The sequence below is a fragment of the Caretta caretta genome, chromosome 3, assembly GCF_965140235.1.
Source record: "Caretta caretta isolate rCarCar2 chromosome 3, rCarCar1.hap1, whole genome shotgun sequence".
NCBI classification, from domain to species: Eukaryota; Metazoa; Chordata; order Testudines; family Cheloniidae; genus Caretta; species Caretta caretta.
The window spans coordinates 209161080-209179054 of NC_134208.1; the positions used below are offsets into that span (position 1 = coordinate 209161080).

Sequence of the window (17975 nt, forward strand, 5' to 3'; positions counted from 1 at the left end):
TTATATTTTTATAGACTGACCTTGCTTACAATATAAATTTAATTCCCAATTTGTCTCAAATCACTAATTACTGACATTTAAGTAAATTGAAAATAAGTGGTTTTTATAATGGAATGGATGGCTTAAAAATTAGATTGATTTAGCTATGTTGCATAGGACTGTGAAAAATTTCACACCCTGTGCGACGTAGTTAGATTGACCTAATCCCTGAAGAGACGCAGCTAGATCAATGGAAGAATTCATCCACCGCGAGAGGTGCTTTAACTACACTGATGGAAAAAGCCCTTCCATTGCTGTAGGAAGCATCTAGAATATGGTGCTCTAGCAACATAATTGCAGTGCCATAGCTGGGCCACTGTTGCAGCTGTAGCGTACCCTGAGTTCAGCCACAATGCTCAAGTTTGCAATCCCTAGATTTAAATCCAACATTCTAAACTGGGTAGTGATCGTATTTAAACAAAACAGCTCACACAGACTGAGGTTTTATAAATAGAAAAATCAGAAATAACTTTCACTTGTTTACTAAAACAAAAATAAAGCCTGTGAAGAAATGTAATTTGTCAAACTAAGCTGCCATTTCAACAAAGCATGTGCATGTCGTCTGACAATGGACACATCCTGGTGGGTTGATAAATCAAATACATCAACTAGATTACAAAAGCAGTCTGACATTACTAGCAGAAAGAATGTGCTTTCTTTTCAGGAAAAGAAAGATGAAAATAATTAATTGAAGCCAAGTCTTTACTACTACCTATTTAAAGCACAATTTAAATCATTCTATTCTGTCCAGAGACAGATATTTTGAAAACTTTCACTGTCTTGCTTAGCAAAATTCATGCACTGTGCTTACTAAATTGTATTCTAGAGTTATGAGCTTTTTTGAAAGTTCATTATCCAGTTGTTGCTTGCCTTCCGTAACTTGTGCTCTCTAAATGCACTCATTGCCTCTATAGAGGCACTGGGCTTATCCTCACTGCACCAGTTAGCTCGAGTTAGCACACTGGAGTTAGTCCAGCTCAAGTGAGAGCAACCACACTTCAAAACAACACTAGAGTTACACAGTTATTTGATTTGCAGCACAGAATGAATGGATTAGCTGCTGTTGAGTAGGGGTACCTTGTGCTGTTGCAATCCCACAGCATTATGAGCTCGAGCATCAGCATCCCTGTCCTTCAAACAGCCCGTCCACCCCAGTTAGCTTGAATTTAAAGCACCATTTAACCAAAGCTAAATATTTGTGGTCATGGAGGGGACTCTAGTTGCAGTAATGCTCAAGTTATAATTCAAGTTAACTGTGCTACGAAGACGCACTCACATGGTAGGAGTTGCACACCTGAGGCAGTGGTCATAGAACTGTTTAGATTGGTGTCAGTTGGGGGCCTGCGCATGTCCCTTGAACAGACTTCCACCTTTGGGCTGAGGACATAACCACCCTTGGACCCTCTAACCGTCTCCTCTCTACCACAGTAAATGTGAAAAGGAGCTCAGCTCAGAAGCAGAAGGGAGCAAATGGGGCAGGGTGGTTCTGTGGAAGCAACATAACAAGAACTGGAGTTACGATAGTAACCCCCCCAGGTCTTCCTTCATGAATCTGCCTCCACAGAGCCCACTGTAGGAGAATAGCTAGCAGTGGCCTTGCTGTAGGGGTCAGCTAAGGAACCCTGCTAGTTCAAGGCTGAAACGCCACCCTCCTGAACCCAGCATCTGAAGGTGCGGGCTGAGCTCAGGATAGCAGCACCACAGCGTTCCCTTGAGGCCATGTTACAGACAGACACCATGGCTGTTGCCACCCCCCTAGAGGGAATGAGCTCTAAGAGGTTCTGGAGCAGGGCTATAAGGTACTGTAGGTGAAATCAGGTTTGGATGCACAGTCGAATTCATTCGAAATGCCTTTGAGACAGGATGACAGGGCTTTGGACTTTTTGCCCAAAGTTCACCACCAGAAGATTTCCTAAGAAATTGGTCCTGTCTAAACAACAACTTGCAGCTCTCCAGTTCAACATGGGTAGCCTCCTCTTCCCCAAATGTCTCTGTAATCTAGGGAGGAGAACGGGCAGACACTTTTATCATGGACGACAGTGCATCAGTGTCTGTGTCTTTGAGATCCTCCTGGCAGCAAAGGTAACCACCAGGAAGGAAGACTTGGAAGACAGCAAAATCCCAAAGGCGCCAAGGACCCTTCTGTAAGATTGGTGAGCAACAGGACAGGTCATGGTAATAACTATTACACCTACGGAGGTTTACAGGATTGGGCCTTCATATTTTAAGCCCGATGGGGCAAAGGGCTGACTTCCTTTGTGTTCTGTACAACACTGCACACATTGGTGGTTTCACAATCACTTTAAAAAAAACCCTGTATTTTTGCAACCACTTCTAACATTGTTTATCCAGGAAAGTTCTGTACAGAAGCAGCATTTTGTTTTTATACTATTTTGCTTGATTTTCAATTGGGATGACATGACTTATCTGAGGAGAACAAAGATTCACGTGCTCCCAAAATCTTTCACTGGACAATACTGCCAATACCTGGGATACGGACTGAAAACATTCTGCCAATATTGTGCTGGAGAATGTATTCTGCACAACAAGTTTTGTTTTAAAACAGTTTTATCCTTGAGTTCAGATGGAAAACTCCCCACCATTACCTTTTAAAAACATCTCATCAGTACTGTTTTATAGCAAAAAGCCAAGAAACTTTTATACAAAACCTTATTTCACCTTCTTCAGCTGTGTACACATTCTCATACTTCAGCCCTAAATATGATACTACCGACATAGGCAGGTCTGGCTTGGACTACAATCCTTGATAATCAAGATGACAAGTATCATTTAATGAAATACTTCATGTGGAATTAGTTATTGAGTAAGTCATTTTTCCAAGCAAGAAACCGGCTGCTACACTTTCCACAGCAATTCTTCAATCAACCTTCCATTCACCAGAAAACCTAAGACTAGATGATAGTTTACCTTCAGTGCAAATCCCAGTGGGAGGAAGAACAACTCTTTCTGAAAAATGAAGTTCAGCATCACTGTACCATTCTCCAGGTAGTGAAGGTTCATGTTTATAGCAGTGTGCTCATCCCTAACACAGTGCATCGATATACCTGCCAAAACGAACATAAGCAAAGATTCACTTCTACAACATAGAAACTATTGACTGCATTCTATCGGCACTACAAAACAAGCATTGTTCTCGATTGCTCCGGATACAGGTTAGATTTCCTTGGGTCGGGGCACTGTATGCTCAAAGGCGTCGTACTGAGACATCATGTCACACTTGTAGATAACTGCTTAGAAATTAATTAGAGGTCTCACTTCAGTTCCCACAGGATGGGTATTGAGATCACAGCTGGCCCGCTTGCTGGCAGTCTCAAGAGAGAGATCAAGGATTAATCAAAAACAGGGTCTGATTCGCTACTGCCTTCGGTCTGATTTGCAAGGTATTTCAGCATTAGTCGTCCCACTGACTTCACGGGCTATTCACGATCTTAAAATTAAGCACGTGTTGAATCAGGTCATTACCTTTTACACTAGTGCAAAGTGGGTGCAAAATGCTATTGTTGTGATCTGATATCATTTTAGACTCACTGTACAGTGTACATGACTCTGCAATGTGTCAGGCAGTGGGGAATCAGGCCCATGGTGACTGAACTATTCTTTTATTACTAGATGTAGCAGCATGACAAAAGGAGTTCAGACACACTGGTGGGACAAATTAGGGAAACAAACGCAGATCCTGTACCACCATCCTTCTAGATCATATGGAACAAGGAGTGTATCTGTGTGTCTTACACAGCAGCTTCAAGCTCACTGTCAAAAACGTACCTGTTCTGTGAATAAATATAAACAATGCATTTTTAATGAGGCAGAACACAATGCACCGACAGGATTTTCATTAAAAACAGGGAGCGCTGATAGTGAGTTTTAATATAAGTAACAGGCAGGATTCAAAGGAGAGCCATTACCAATTATGACACTGAGCCTTACGATGGAGGTAGTGTAGATTCTATTTTAACTGTGGATAAATCTCTTTACTACCTTAACTTAGTGTAGGGAAAGGAAATTCAGTGTTGCCTACAGCATCAACAGACTTCTGTGGCTATTGGATTGATGGACTCAGGTTCGTTTCCATCACACCCTGCTCACAATGTAAGATGGATCACCCAGAATCAGACAGAACACAATCCAGTATCACCTGATATTGATGGTTCAGATTACAACAATCAAAAGCCATCAACCTTTCTTATGCCTTTTATAATGTAATTAGCCTTTTATTTTCACAAGCACTAAAATTCATCCAAATGTTAAAATAATTGCTTTTTCCAGCACTGGGCTTCTCCCTTTTCAAAGAATTGAATTTCCCCTCATCTGAGCAGGCTGCCATGTTTATGGTATAGCACAAGTGCATGAACAAAACAGAAAGCAATAACTAAATACAATAAGTCACCTGCTCTTTTTCTTTTGTTTATTCTCAAACAACTGTCTTACTAAGGTGATGCCCCTAATGAAATCACTACACTTACCATACTCTGTGTAACCAGGGCCTCGGCTTTTCCATTTGGGTCTTATCATTGCAATGGGGAAGTTTCGTCTAGGCATAATCAGCATTCTGATAACTTTTTCTATACCGTTAACTATAAAATAGCCTCCCATTTCCTGACAAGAGAAAGAAGTGCTTTAAAAATTAATACATCAGAGTTCAAAGATCTGAACAGAGTATCTATTATACAAGAAACAAAATGGAAGTGAGAAAAATTAGCTCTTACTGGACAATAAAATACACACCATCTTTTTTATATGTATGGAATACATGGCAAGTTGCATTGGCATGTGCTTGGGATGCATGCATTACTCACACAACAGGTAAGAGTGCATTACGGAGGTCATCCCAAACAAGTGCCAATAAACCTGCTATACTATTATACGCTCTGTATAATTCCATGCATTTTACAAAAATAACTATTTTAGTGGTGTTTAAAGGAGTTATTGGGACTATTTTTTGTATCCGTCCACGTGTAAAGCCAGGTGCACTAGTTACACTAAGTCCAACTGTAGAAGATGCAGAGAAAATGAGAAGACAAGACTGAAAACTAAAGAAACCTCTAAAATGACCTATAATAACTTTAGTATACATAGAAATATCACAACTTTAAAATACCATACCTTGGGCCCTTTCAGAGCTACTAGCAAGTACTATCTACTAAGAAGCTCCCCTTTCCAAGAGTAAAGTTCCTGTTTTGAGTGATATAAAATATTGGATTTAAAACTTTTCACTGATCTGAATGTTCCCTCTCCCCACACGAGGTCTCTGCGTAGAAAACTGGGAGGAAGAAAAGCTCTATTCCACACTTGGAGAAAAGAACATGACTGTGTGTCCAACTGATTTTTTTAAAAATGGCAGCTCTTTGAAGCCATCTGAAATACTAGACAAAGCCTCGGGTGAGATGCATTAGTGTGCAAAGTACACGTAAAGTGGCCAAATACACATGATACATGCACATTTATTGCATGGCTTTGCAATTTAGCATGTGTGTGGTGCTAACATCCAATACAAAAATTAATTCCAGAGAAAATTCTCTTCACCTTTACATGTTTGTTCAAATTACGAGTGTGCAATCAAAGTTAATTATAAAGATGCATGATACGTGGCTATGGGCCTGGCAATAAGAGAGTATCATTGCAGATTACACGGACTGAAAGCAGACTAATTGGTTATTTACTTTGTAAACTGAAAAGAAATTATTACACTTTTAATGAAAAATGATAGCACTATATGACTCTGTATCCACATATTCAACTTGTTATCAGACAGAGCAGATAAAAAAGCCAAAACAGCAAAAGTGAACCCAAAAGTAATGGAGAAGTAAAATCTATGGCTATGAAGGGGATATGTATCACGTCCAAAGAGCCGTACTGTAAGACTCTCACCATCAGCCAGGAGCCCCAGTACCATGGCTTAGCAGTAGCTGGCAGCCGGGGGCAGAGTGTGCTCAAGCCTTAAACTCTAACACCGAGAACAGAAGCAGCCCTGCATGCCTCCAGAGGAGGGGAAGGATAGTTTTCCGGAGGCAGCTGCACATCTGGAAAGTAACATCTAGTACCAGTAATGGTCACTGCCTGCATGAACATGAGGTACCCCATGAGCTCTTACCTTCTCAAGATGAGGGCTATAGGTATTCTGAAGGGCAAGTAACCTGAAGCCACCTCGAGAGCTGAGACTTATGACCCCAGAGAAACCACACAGAAGCTTTAAGAAAGGTGTAAACTCAGAAAATATGCCACATTGTGCTTCTAAATAGAGGTGCCAAATCCTTCAAGCTAATGTAAAACCCACTTCCCTTGTCACATGGTAAAGAAGATATTCCTGTCCCACCAAAATCTACTGTTACCTCTTCTTCCTCATGGTGTTCAATCAGAGCTCTGGGAGGAAGACTATGTAAATTGCAAAGTTTAGATTTCACCATGATTGGAACATATCCCAGGGACTGTTTAATAATCCCTTTAGGAATACCATTCACTGACCAGCTGATGTCAGCCTATAGAGAAACAAATACATCAAATTATTAGGAAAGTTAAAATAACACAGACAACAATAAATATAGCACGCTCTCGTTAGAGAATGAACTACGTTACAGCATTGTATATTCAATACAAAACCATAAATAGCAAAAAAATTATACTGTCTGCAAAGAAAAACAGCAGCAATTAGTTACAATTTATTATACATCAATTATAAGAATAAAGACAAACAAATTATATATTATAGTGGACGCATGGTCACATCTACTGTAGTTCAGGTTATATTGGGACTTTCTTTATAATTCCATTTTTATTCATTATAATGTGAATAAAAATTTCCTATGTTTCATCTCTGCCTGAAGGAAGGATTATGGCTTTGGGGTTGTTTTTCTTTGGAAAGTTTAAACAAAATTACAAAAGTTATGCAAGGATGAACAAAACTCTTACAATGGTGGAATTAAAATTATTTTTTCTCTTACACAACAACTGAAGTAGTTTGATATTTCAGTGAGAACTAAGTCCTACTGTTATTTACAACCCCCCCTCGAAGCCCCAAATTGAGTATTAGTGCTTATGATGTTTATAGCCTGGCAGGAGGCAGAATAATAGACTTCACAGCATTGGAGTACTGGTATTTTTAATCTGTTATGCAATGTTAACTATGTAAAACTTCAGAACAGTTTCACAAAAAATTTAAGAATTATTTTGTATTAATGCGATGGCTCCCTCTCCCAGCAAAACCAGATTGCCTGTTCAAGTCTCTTACTACTGTCAAAGTCATAATGGAATTCCTGCTCCTGTAACGTAAAGAAGCTAAAGCATACCAATAAAGTGAAGAAAAAAATCTCAGATTTCAGTAAAGTGCAGATACTGGCCATTTTATGTGGTCTGGCTTGCTGAGATATCACAGGGTAGGCAGGCATCTGCACAGCCTGGAAAAACCCAGGTCAGGAGGGAGAGTGACATGGGTCTCTGCCAAAGAGAGGTGAGGGATGAAGAGCCAAGATCCTAGGGTGGGTGTCCTTGAGGGACAATGAAGGGGGAATATGGGTACAGTTACCCTGAATTGTGACATATACAAATATTTCTTTAATGGTTATCAATATCTCTGGCGTTTTCAAGTGTAGAAACAAATGCCAGACATCATTGCAAAGGTGAGACTCATGACTTTCCAGCAGCATAAGGCAATGGTCCTCCAACTTTTTCCATTCTGTAGGCCATTTTGTAAAAGAAAGATCTTCTCGTGGATGTACCTCTTCTACTAACATCCCAGTTCGCCACAGTATGGTTCCCAGAATGTTTCATTTCAAGTACTACTGGTGATCCACAGAACAGCTGGAGAACATGTGGGAAAAGGTATTTATTTACAAGCTTATGGTTTATAAGCAAATATAGCACATACCAGACAGTGGAAAAGTGGAGTTTTCATTCCCTGAAAGTACTATTCTAGCCATTACTACTTACAGTCAGTTTCCCACGATAGGTGCTTCTGCGTCCTCTACATTCTGCTGGGTATACTTTCAGCTCTTTACAGATACTCCCTTTTGGTACCATAGGAGGACTGATGACAGCGCCCACAACTGCCAGAGTGATGCGTTCATTTTTGAAAGCAAACTCCAGAGCAGGAACAGCCTGAAACCCAAAAGAAACTCTGTATGTGTACATATACAAACAACAGTAACAGGAGACTTGATCTATCCAGCTATCGGTAGAAAAAGTACCATATATACTCATTCATTAGCCCGTTCGTTTATAAGCCGACCCCCCAAGATGAATAGGGAAAAACAGTAAAAACTGTATGACCCTTTCATAAGCCGACACTATATTTCAGGGGTTGGCAAACTTTGGCTCCCAGCTCGTCAGGGTAAGCCGCTGGCGGGTTGGGACATTTTGTTTACCTGGAGCATTCGCAGGCACGGAGCCCCTCAGCTCCCAGTGGCCGCCGTTTGCCATTCCCAGCCTGTGCCTGCAGATGCTCCAAGTAAACAAAACGTCCCGACCTGCCAGCGACTTACCCTGACAGGCGGGGAGCCAAAGTTTGCCAAACCCTCCTATATTTTAAAAGCTGGCGTCACAAGAAACACTCAAAAGTTTTGCTAGAATTATTTTAATGTAATCTAACGAAAAACCTGTTATAATAATCATTGAACAAATGTATTCATCTTCAAAATTACAGTCAGTATTTGAAATCAGTAAATGGATATTTAAAACAAGTAACTTAGAACAATATGAGACTTTAAAAAGTCTTAAAATCCTTCAAAGTCTGAATCAATCTCTGATTCACCAAACAGTTAATTAAACTCAGCTTCAGTCACAGCTGCACCTGCATTGTCATTGTCGATTTCGGCAGTTTTGTCTTCAGACTCAGATTCCCTCTCATCATCAGCCTCTGCTGTGTCATCATCAAATATGGCATCATCTTCTGACCTGTTGAGTGCATTGCTGATACAGCAATTCCTAAATGATTTTTCTATAATTTCTGAGCGAATGGACACCCACGCGTCCTTGATCCACTGGGTGACCAGATTGATTTCGGGCTTCATAAGATTCTTGCCTTTTGTCAACTTCACCATGCCTGAGCACATCCATTCAGACCACATTTTACGTAGCCAGTCTTTAAAGGGTTTGTTCAGGTAGACATCAGGTGGTTGTAGAACTGAAGTTAAGCCTCAAGGTATTACAGCCAAAGTAGTTGTCCTATTTTTGGCCACATTTTTCACCTCATCTATCTTGTGTGCCCTGAACATGTCCCAAACGAGCACAGCAGGTCCCTTGATAAGTGCTCCTGGTCTCTTATTCCACACTTTTTCCAGTCATTCAATAGTCCCACTTTCATCCATCCATCCCTTTTCGATGACACCAGCAGGAAATTTCATGTTTTTTGGTAAGGTTTTTCTTTTAAAAACAACAACAAGAAAAAGCTTTGATCCATTTGCCAAACATGATAAAACCACCCTAAAATGGATTTTTTCATGGCCATTGATTTTAATTAAAACTGTTTTTTCCACCAATGCCGGTTACCATTCTGTTGCTTGCTCTGGAGATCGAATGTCATCGGTGTTTCTTCCATATTTCCTATTTGTGATAGTTCAAATGCATATTCCTTCTGACATTTTATAATAAACCTTTGGAAAGATTCAATTTTTTCTTCCAGATCTCTCGGCAGCTTTTGCGCTTTGTTTGCTGACGAAGACAGAGACTATGACGGTTCATGAAGCGAGTATACCAACCCGCTGATGCGACAAACATTGATGGCTTTACTGACTTGTATTTGTCATCTTTCGACATTTGCAGAGCACGCAGACGAATTCCAGTTCTAGTGACAATGTACCCATTTCGTCGACATTCAACAACCCAATTATTGACATCTTTCTCCAGCTCAGGAAATGAAGCACACCTCATTGGACATTTTTTTTTGCTTCTTGGCATGTCTTTTAGTGTTGTTTTATTTTTTCGCCATTCTCTTACTTGCTTCTCATTGATACAGAATTCATGAGCAGCGGCGCATTTATTGTTTGCTTCTGCATATTCAACAACTTTAAGTTTGAATGCTGCGTGATAAGCAGACCTTTTGCTTTTGATTTTACTGTTGTTCATTTTAAATACTAGTATGAAAATAGATTATTATTATTGTAGTTATAAATTTTGTAGGACTTTATATAGGAATGTCACCTGCTTTATCACTGGCAAATTATTATTGTTCTTTTTTTATTTCAAAGCAGCCCTGTAGATTGGCATTTCTGTGGGGACAACAGGCTATTTCAATTTTATTAGAGAGTCCATCGATTCTGCACGTTATATTTTGTAAACTGCATGGGTCAAATGTCATGCAGATCTGCAGCACTGCTCTTTTAGTATTCCTTTCAAGCCAAACTAGTCCACTAAACAAAGCCTTTGCAACTTTAAAAGGCTGCAGTATTGACATCAATAAATGGGTCGGCAAACTTTGGCTCCCGGCCGGTCAGGGTAAGCCAGGTTGGGACATTTTGTTTATACATTGTCTGGAACGGCGAACCGCGGCCGCAGGGGGCTGAGGGGCTCCATGCCCGCAGACGCTCTGGGTAAACAAAACGACAATGTATTAGATATTCAATTCAATGATTTCATAGAGTTTAAAATCATCAAATTTTGGTGTAGACCTGTTTATAAGCCGACCCCCACTCTTTGATGTGTCACTTTTTTACCAAAAATATTCGGCTTATGAACAAGTATATACGGTAATATGGCAAAATACAGTGTTTCCAATAAGTTCCTGGAATGTACTGGGGACAACCTATTGTTTCAGAAAGAGGAAGAAGTGACCTGGGGCAGCCATTTTAGATTTGATTCTGACCAACAAAGAGGAATTGGTTGAGAATCTAAAAGTGGAAAGCAATTTAGGTGAAAGTGATCATGAAATGATAGATATCATGATTGTAAGGCAAGAAAGGAGTGAGAGCAGCAGAATAAGGACAATGTATTTCAAGAAGCACACTTTAATAAACAAAGGGAACTGGCAGGTAAGCTCTTATGGGGATAAACTCCAAGGGATAAAAGAATTCGGGAGACGAGGTAGTTTCTCAAGGAGACAATATTAAATGCACAACTACCAACTATTCCCATATGAATGAAAGAAAGGAAGAATAGTAAGAGGCCAATATGGTTCCATCAGGAGCTCTTTAATGACCTGAAAATCAGAAAGGAATCCTACAAAAAGCAGAAACATGGATGAATTGCTAAGGAGAAGTACAAAAGAATAGCACAGGTATGTAGGGACAAAAGTCAGAAAAGCTAAGCCACAAAAAGAGTTACACCTAGCAAAGGATATAAAAGGCAATAGAGGTTCTTTAAATACATTATGAGCAAAAGAAAGAAAAGAAAGTGTAGGTCTTCTACTTAGCAGGGAAGGAGAACTAATACCTGATGGCAACAAGAAGACAGTGTTTAATGCCTAATTTGCTTCAGTCTTCATTGAAAAGGTTAATAACGGCCAGATACTCAACACAATTCAAATTAACAGCAAAGAATATAAGCCAAAATAGGGAAAGAACAGGCTAAAGAATATTTAACTAAGGTAGATGTATTCAAGCCAGCAGAGCCTGATGAAATTCATACTCGGGTGTTTAAGGAACTAGTGGAAGTAATCTCAGACGCATTAGCAATTCAAGCACTTATGGAGGACAGGTGAGGTCCTAGACAACTGTAGAAGGGCAAACGTAGTATGAATGACTCATTGTCAAACTGGGAGGGCATATCTAGTAGGGTCCTGCAGGGGTCAGTTCTGCGTTTCACCCACATATTTATTATTGGGGCATTTAGTGCACTGGATGAAGTACACCACTTGTTGTGATAGGTGTGTGTAGGAATCATGGATCTTGAAAGGTGTGTTGTGAGGGTTGTTGATCATTGTGGTAGTGCAGGTAGATCATAGGTTTTGCACCTGTTATTCTGGCAGGATCTGGTGCCACTTTGAGCTAGTGTCCTGATCTGTGTGGATCTTGATTCTGATGAACTTGGGAGAGGTTGGGGGGTTGTTTGAAAGCTAGAAGAGGGGGTTCAGGAAAGATTTATTTCAGGATGTGGTCCCCATACAACCAGAGTATGGGTTGTAACTGTTTGATGATACTCCATACAGGTTCCAGTGTGGGATAGTAGGTGACAACTAGGGGTGTACGGTCAAGGGAGATTATTTCTATATTGAACTGGGTTCTTGCAGGTGAAATGAGAATCACTACGCTCTCAAATGAACTTACTCAGAAAAATGACAAAAGACGACAACTCCACATCACCTGTGGGTGAATACTTTTCACAACGATCACTCTATAACTGACCTCTCAGTCGTCATCCTCAAAGGAAATCTGCACAACGCTTTCAAAAGACGACTGTGGGAGCCTAAAGTCATAACTTTGCCAGACACTAAAAATCATGGAACACTGGATTTATGGCTTATTACAACAATCTATATAACCCATTAACCGTGCCTCACCTCCAGCTTTACCCCAGTTCCTATGACTGGAGAAAGAAAAGGAGTACTTGTGGCACCTTAGAGACTAACCAATTTATTTGAGCATGAGCTTTCATGAGCTACAGCTCACTTCATCGGATGCATACCGTGGAAACTGCAGCAGACTTTATATACACACAGAGATCATGAAACAATACCTCCTCCCACCCCACTGTCCTGCTGGTAATAGCTTATCTAAAGTGATCATCAAGTTGGGCCATTTCCAGCACAAATCCAGGTTTTCTCACCCTCCACCCCCCCACGCACAAACTCACTCTCCTGCTGGTAACAGTCCATCCAAAGTGACCACTCTCCCTACAATGTGCATGATAATCAAGGTGGGCCATTTCCTGCACAAATCCAGGTTTTCTCACCCCCCCACCCCCCTCCAAAAAACACACACACAAACTCACTCTCCTGCTGGTAATAGCTCATCCAAAGTGACCACTCTCCCTACAATGTGCATGGTAATCAAGGTGGGCCATGTCCAGCACAAATCCAGGCTTTCTCACCCCCCGCCCTTTTCCCGGGGACACACACACACACACAAACTCACTCTCCTGCTGGCAATAGCTCATCCAAACTGACCACTCTCCAAGTTTAAATCCAAGTTTAACCAGAACGTCTGGGGGGGGGGTAGGAAAAAACAAGGGGAAATAGGCTACCTTGCATAATGACTTAGCCACTCCCAGTCTCTATTTAAGCCTAAATTAATAGTATCCAATTTGCAAATGAATTCCAATTCAGCAGTTTCCCAGTGGAGTCTGGATTTGAAGTTTTTTTGTTTTAAGATAGCGACCTTCATGTCTGTGATTGCATGACCAGAGAGATTGAAGTTTTCTCCGACTGGTTTATGAATGTTATAATTCTTGACATCTGATTTGTGTCCATTTATTCTTTTACGTAGAGACTGTCCAGTTTGACCAATGTAAATGGCAGAGGGGCATTGCTGGCACATGATGGCATATATCACATTGGTGGATGTGCAGGTGAACAAGCCTCTGATAGCGTGGCTGATGTTATTAGGCCCTGTGATGGTGTCCCCTGAATAGATATGTGGGCACAGTTGGCAACGGGCTTTGTTGCAAGGATAGGTTCCTGGGTTAGTGGTTCTGTTGTGTGGTATGTGGTTGTTGGTGAGTATTTGCTTCAGGTTGCGGGGCTGTCTGTAGGCAAGGACTGGCCTGTCTCCCAAGATTTGTGAGAGTGTTGGGTCATCCTTCAGGATAGGTTGTAGATCCTTAATAATGCGTTGGAGGGGTTTTAGTTGGGGGCTGAAGGTGACGGCTAGTGGCGTTCTGTTATTTTCTTTGTTAGGCCTGTCCTGTAGTAGGTAACTTCTGGGAACTCTTCTGGCTCTATCAGTCTGTTTCTTCACTTCCGCAGGTGGGTATTGTAGTTGTAAGAAAGCTTGACAGAGATCTTGTAGGTGTTTGTCTCTGTCTGAGGGGTTGGAGCAAATGCGGTTATATCGCAGAGCTTGGCTGTAGACGATGGATCGTGTGGTGTGGTCAGGGTGAAAGCTGGAGGCATGTAGGTAGGAATAGCGGTCAGTAGGTTTCCGGTATAGGGTGGTATTTATGTGACCATTGTTTATTAGCACTGTAGTGTCTAGGAAGTGGATCTCTTGTGTGGACTGGACCAGGCTGAGGTTGATGGTGGGATGGAAGTTGTTGAAATCATGGTGGAATTCCTCAAGGGTTTCTTTTCCATGGGTCCAGATGATGAAGATGTCATCAATATAGTGCAAGTAGAGTAGGGGCTTTAGGGGACGAGAGCTGAGGAAGCGTTGTTCTAAATCAGCCATAAAAATGTTGGCATACTGTGGGGCCATGCGGGTACCCATAGCAGTGCCGCTGATCTGAAGGTATACATTGTCCCCAAATGTAAAATAGTTATGGGTAAGGACAAAGTCACAAAGTTCAGCCACCGGGTTAGCCGTGACATTATCGGGGATAGTGTTCTTGACGGCTTGTACTCCATCTTTGTGTGGAATGTTGGTGTAGAGGGCTTCTACATCCATAGTGGCCAGGATCCATCGGTGATCTTCCTGATAACACCATCCTGGTTATAACACCATGGAAAAGAAGCCCTTGAGGAATTCCACCTCAGCCACTTTGGATGAGCTATTACCAGCAGGAGAGTGAGTTTGTGTGTGTGTTTTTTGGAGGGGGGTGGGGGGGGTGAGAAAACCTGGATTTGTGCAGGAAATGGCCCACCTTGATTATCATGCACATTGTGTAGAGAGTTGTCACTTTGGATGGGCTATTACCAGCAGGAGAGTGAGTTTGTGCGTGGGGGGTGGTGGAGGGTGAGAAAACCTGGATTTGTGCTGGAAATGGCCCAACTTGATGATCACTTTAGATAAGCTATTACCAGCAGGACAGTGGGGTGGGAGGAGGTATTGTTTCATGATCTCTGTGTGTATATAAAGTCTGCTGCAGTTTCCACGGTATGCATCCAATGAAGTGAGCTGTAGCTCACGAAAGCTCATGCTCAAATAAATTGGTTACTCTAAGGCGCCACAAGTCCTCCTTTTCTTTTTGCGAATACAGACTAACACGGCTGTTACTCTGAAACCTATGACTGGAGAGGCATTAAGGGGCCCACTTCACTTTGAAAGGTCCCTTGAAATATGTGCTAACTACTTATGCTCAACAATCTGATCCACCTTGTATTTAGCTGTGACGCTTATTTCCCAGGGCTGAAGAGGAGCTGTGTGCGCTGGAAAGCTTGTCTCTTTCACCAACAGAAGTTGGTGCCGCAACAAATATTCCCTCACCCACGTGGTCTCTATGAGGGTAAATAACCAGCTGAGGAAAATCATTGCCCATTAAACCATTCCGGTTCTTTGGGCCCGTCAGTGCAACAGCAGCATAAGAACAACCCATCCTCATGCGTATTTCAACAGGTTGCTGTGGAGATGCGGCTGGTAAGGAAACCAGCAGGCGCGGATCAGAAACCGACTTAGGGCTTGTCTAGAGAGAGCCAGCGCCTGGCAAGCTGGGGCGTAAAGCGACGGGGCATGAGACAGCCCCAAGCTCTCTGCCTTGGCGGCCCCTGCTGCCACGCACCAGCCCTTCCCGAGGGTGCACGGGCCTGCTCCCATTACAACCCGCACTCCCTCCCCCTCCTGCAATCCCCTCTCCCGCACCCCCCGCCTGCACTCCCCCCCGCACCCCCCCCGCTCTCTCCCCACCTGCACTCCCCCCCTGCACTCCCCCGCGCCCCCCCGCTCTCTCCCCGCCTGCACTCCCCCCGCTCTCTCCCCACCTGCACTCCCCCCGCTCTCTCCCGCACCCCCCCGCTCTCTCCCCACCTGCACTCCCCCCCGCGCCCCCCCCGCTGTCTCCCGCACCCCCCCGCGCCCCCCCCGCTCTCTCCCCACCTGCACTCCCCCCCGCGCCCCCCACCTGCACTCCCCCCGCTCTCTCCCGCACCCCCCCGCGCTCTCCCCACCTGCACTCCCCCCACCTGCACTCCCCCCGCTCTCTCCCGCACCCCCCCGCTCTCTCCCCACCTGCACTCCCCCCCGCTCTCTCCCGCACCCCCCCGCTCTCTCCCCACCTGCACTCCCCCCCGCTCTCTCCCGCACCCCCCCGCTCTCTCCCCACCTGCACTCCCCCCCGCACCCCCCCACCTGCACTCCCCCCGCTCTCTCCCGCGCCCCCTGCACCCCCCCGCATTCTCCTCGCCTGCACTCCCCCCCGCACCCCCCCCGCTCTCTCCCCACCTGCACTCCCCCCGCTCTCTCCCGCGCCCCCCTGCACCCCCCCGCGCTCTCCCCGCCTGCACCCCCCACCTGCACTCCCCCCCGCTCTCTCCCGCACCCCCCCGCGCTCTCCCCACCTGCACTCCCCCCGCACCCCCCCACCTGCACTCCCCCCGCTCTCTCCCCACCTGCACTCCCCCCGCACCCCCCACCTGCACTCCCCCCGCTCTCTCCCGCACCCCCCCGCTCTCTCCCCACCTGCACTCCCCCCCGCACCCCCCACCTGCACTCCCCCCGCTCTCTCCCGCACCCCCCCGCTCTCTCCCCACCTGCACTCCCCCCCGCACCCCCCACCTGCACTCCCCCCGCTCTCTCCCCACCTGCACTCCCCCCGCTCTCTCCCCACCTGCACTCCCCCCGCTCTCTCCCGCACCCCCCCGCTCTCTCCCCACCTGCACTGCCCCCGCACCCCCCACCTGCACTCCCCCCGCTCTCTCCCGCACCCCCCTGCTCTCTCCCCACCTGCACTCCCCCCCGCACCCCCCACTCTCTCCCGCACCCCCCCACTCTCTCCCCACCTGCACTCCCCCCGCACCCCCCACCTGCACTCCCCCCGCTCTCTCCCGCACCCCCCTGCTCTCTCCCCACCTGCACTCCCCCCCGCACCCCCCACTCTCTCCCGCACCCCCCCGCTCTCTCCCCACCTGCACTCCCCCCGCACCCCCCACCTGCACTCCCCCCGCTCTCTCCCGCACCCCCCTGCTCTCTCCCCACCTGCACTCCCCCCCGCAACACCCACCTGCACTCCCCCCGCTCTCTCCCCACCTGCACTCCCCCCGCTCTCTCCCGCACCCCCCACCTGCACTCCCCCCACTTTCTCCCGCACCCCCCCGCTCTCTCCCCACCTGCACTCCCCCCCATGCCCCCACCTGCACTCCCCCACTATCTCCCGCACCCCCCCGCTCTCTCCCCACCTGCACTCCCCCCCGCGCCCCCCCGCTCTCTCCCGCACCCCCCCGCTCTCTCCCCACCTGCACTCCCCCCCGCGCCCCCCGCTCTCTCCCGCACCCCCCCGCTCTCTCCCGCGCCCCCTCCGCTCTCTCCCCACCTGCACTCCCCCCAGAGCCCCCCCCGCTCTCTCCCCACCTGCACTCCCCCCCGCCCCCCCCGGGCCCCCCCCGCTCTCTCCCCACCTGCACTCCCCCCGCGCCCCCCACCTGCACTCCCCCCGCGCTCTCCCGCACCCCCCCGCTCTCTCCCCACCTGCACTCCCCCCGCTCTCTCCCACGCCCCTCTGCACCCCCCCGCGCTCTCCCCGCCTGCACCCCCCACCTGCACTCCCCCCCGCTCTCTCCCGCACCCCCCCGCGCTCTCCCCACCTGCACTGCCCCCGCACCCCCCACCTGCACTCCCCCGCTCTCTCCCGCACCCCCCCGCTCTCTCCCCACCTGCACGGCCCGGTGCAGCCCCTCGCCCACGGCCAGGTTGAAGGACTCGACGTGGGCCCGGGTCAGCTCCTGCAGGGCCGGGTGCTGCCTCTCGCGGGGCCGCCCGTAGCCCGGCGCCGTCAGGGGCGCGAGGCTGGGCCGCTCGGGCAGGCCCCGCCACCTCGCCGCCGCCGCCGCCTCCATGCTGCGCCGCGCGCCTCCGGCAGCTCCCGGCGTGCCCCGCGCGGCCCAACCGACCCGGCCGCTCCACGCGCTCGCCGCTTCCGGAACCCGGCCCCGCCCCCGCCCCCCGGGCCGCGCGCGCCGCGGAACC

At 46.5% G+C, this 17975-nt stretch overlaps 1 protein-coding gene across 1 annotated transcript in view; it reads right to left on the reverse strand.

Annotated features, from left to right (window-relative positions):
• The window catches only part of POLR1B (RNA polymerase I subunit B), a 39174-nt gene extending 21335 nt beyond the window's left edge, over nucleotides 1-17839 (reverse strand). The window contains exons 1-5 of the mRNA XM_048842310.2: nucleotides 17663-17839; nucleotides 7984-8151; nucleotides 6390-6536; nucleotides 4524-4656; nucleotides 2968-3104 (exon numbers count right to left, since the gene is read on the reverse strand). Of these exons, the coding sequence (XP_048698267.2) occupies nucleotides 2968-3104; nucleotides 4524-4656; nucleotides 6390-6536; nucleotides 7984-8073 (507 nt within the window). The 5' untranslated portion in view covers nucleotides 8074-8151; nucleotides 17663-17839. The remainder of the gene's footprint in view (nucleotides 1-2967; nucleotides 3105-4523; nucleotides 4657-6389; nucleotides 6537-7983; nucleotides 8152-17662) is intronic.
• Between the last annotated feature and the right edge of the window lie 136 nt (nucleotides 17840-17975).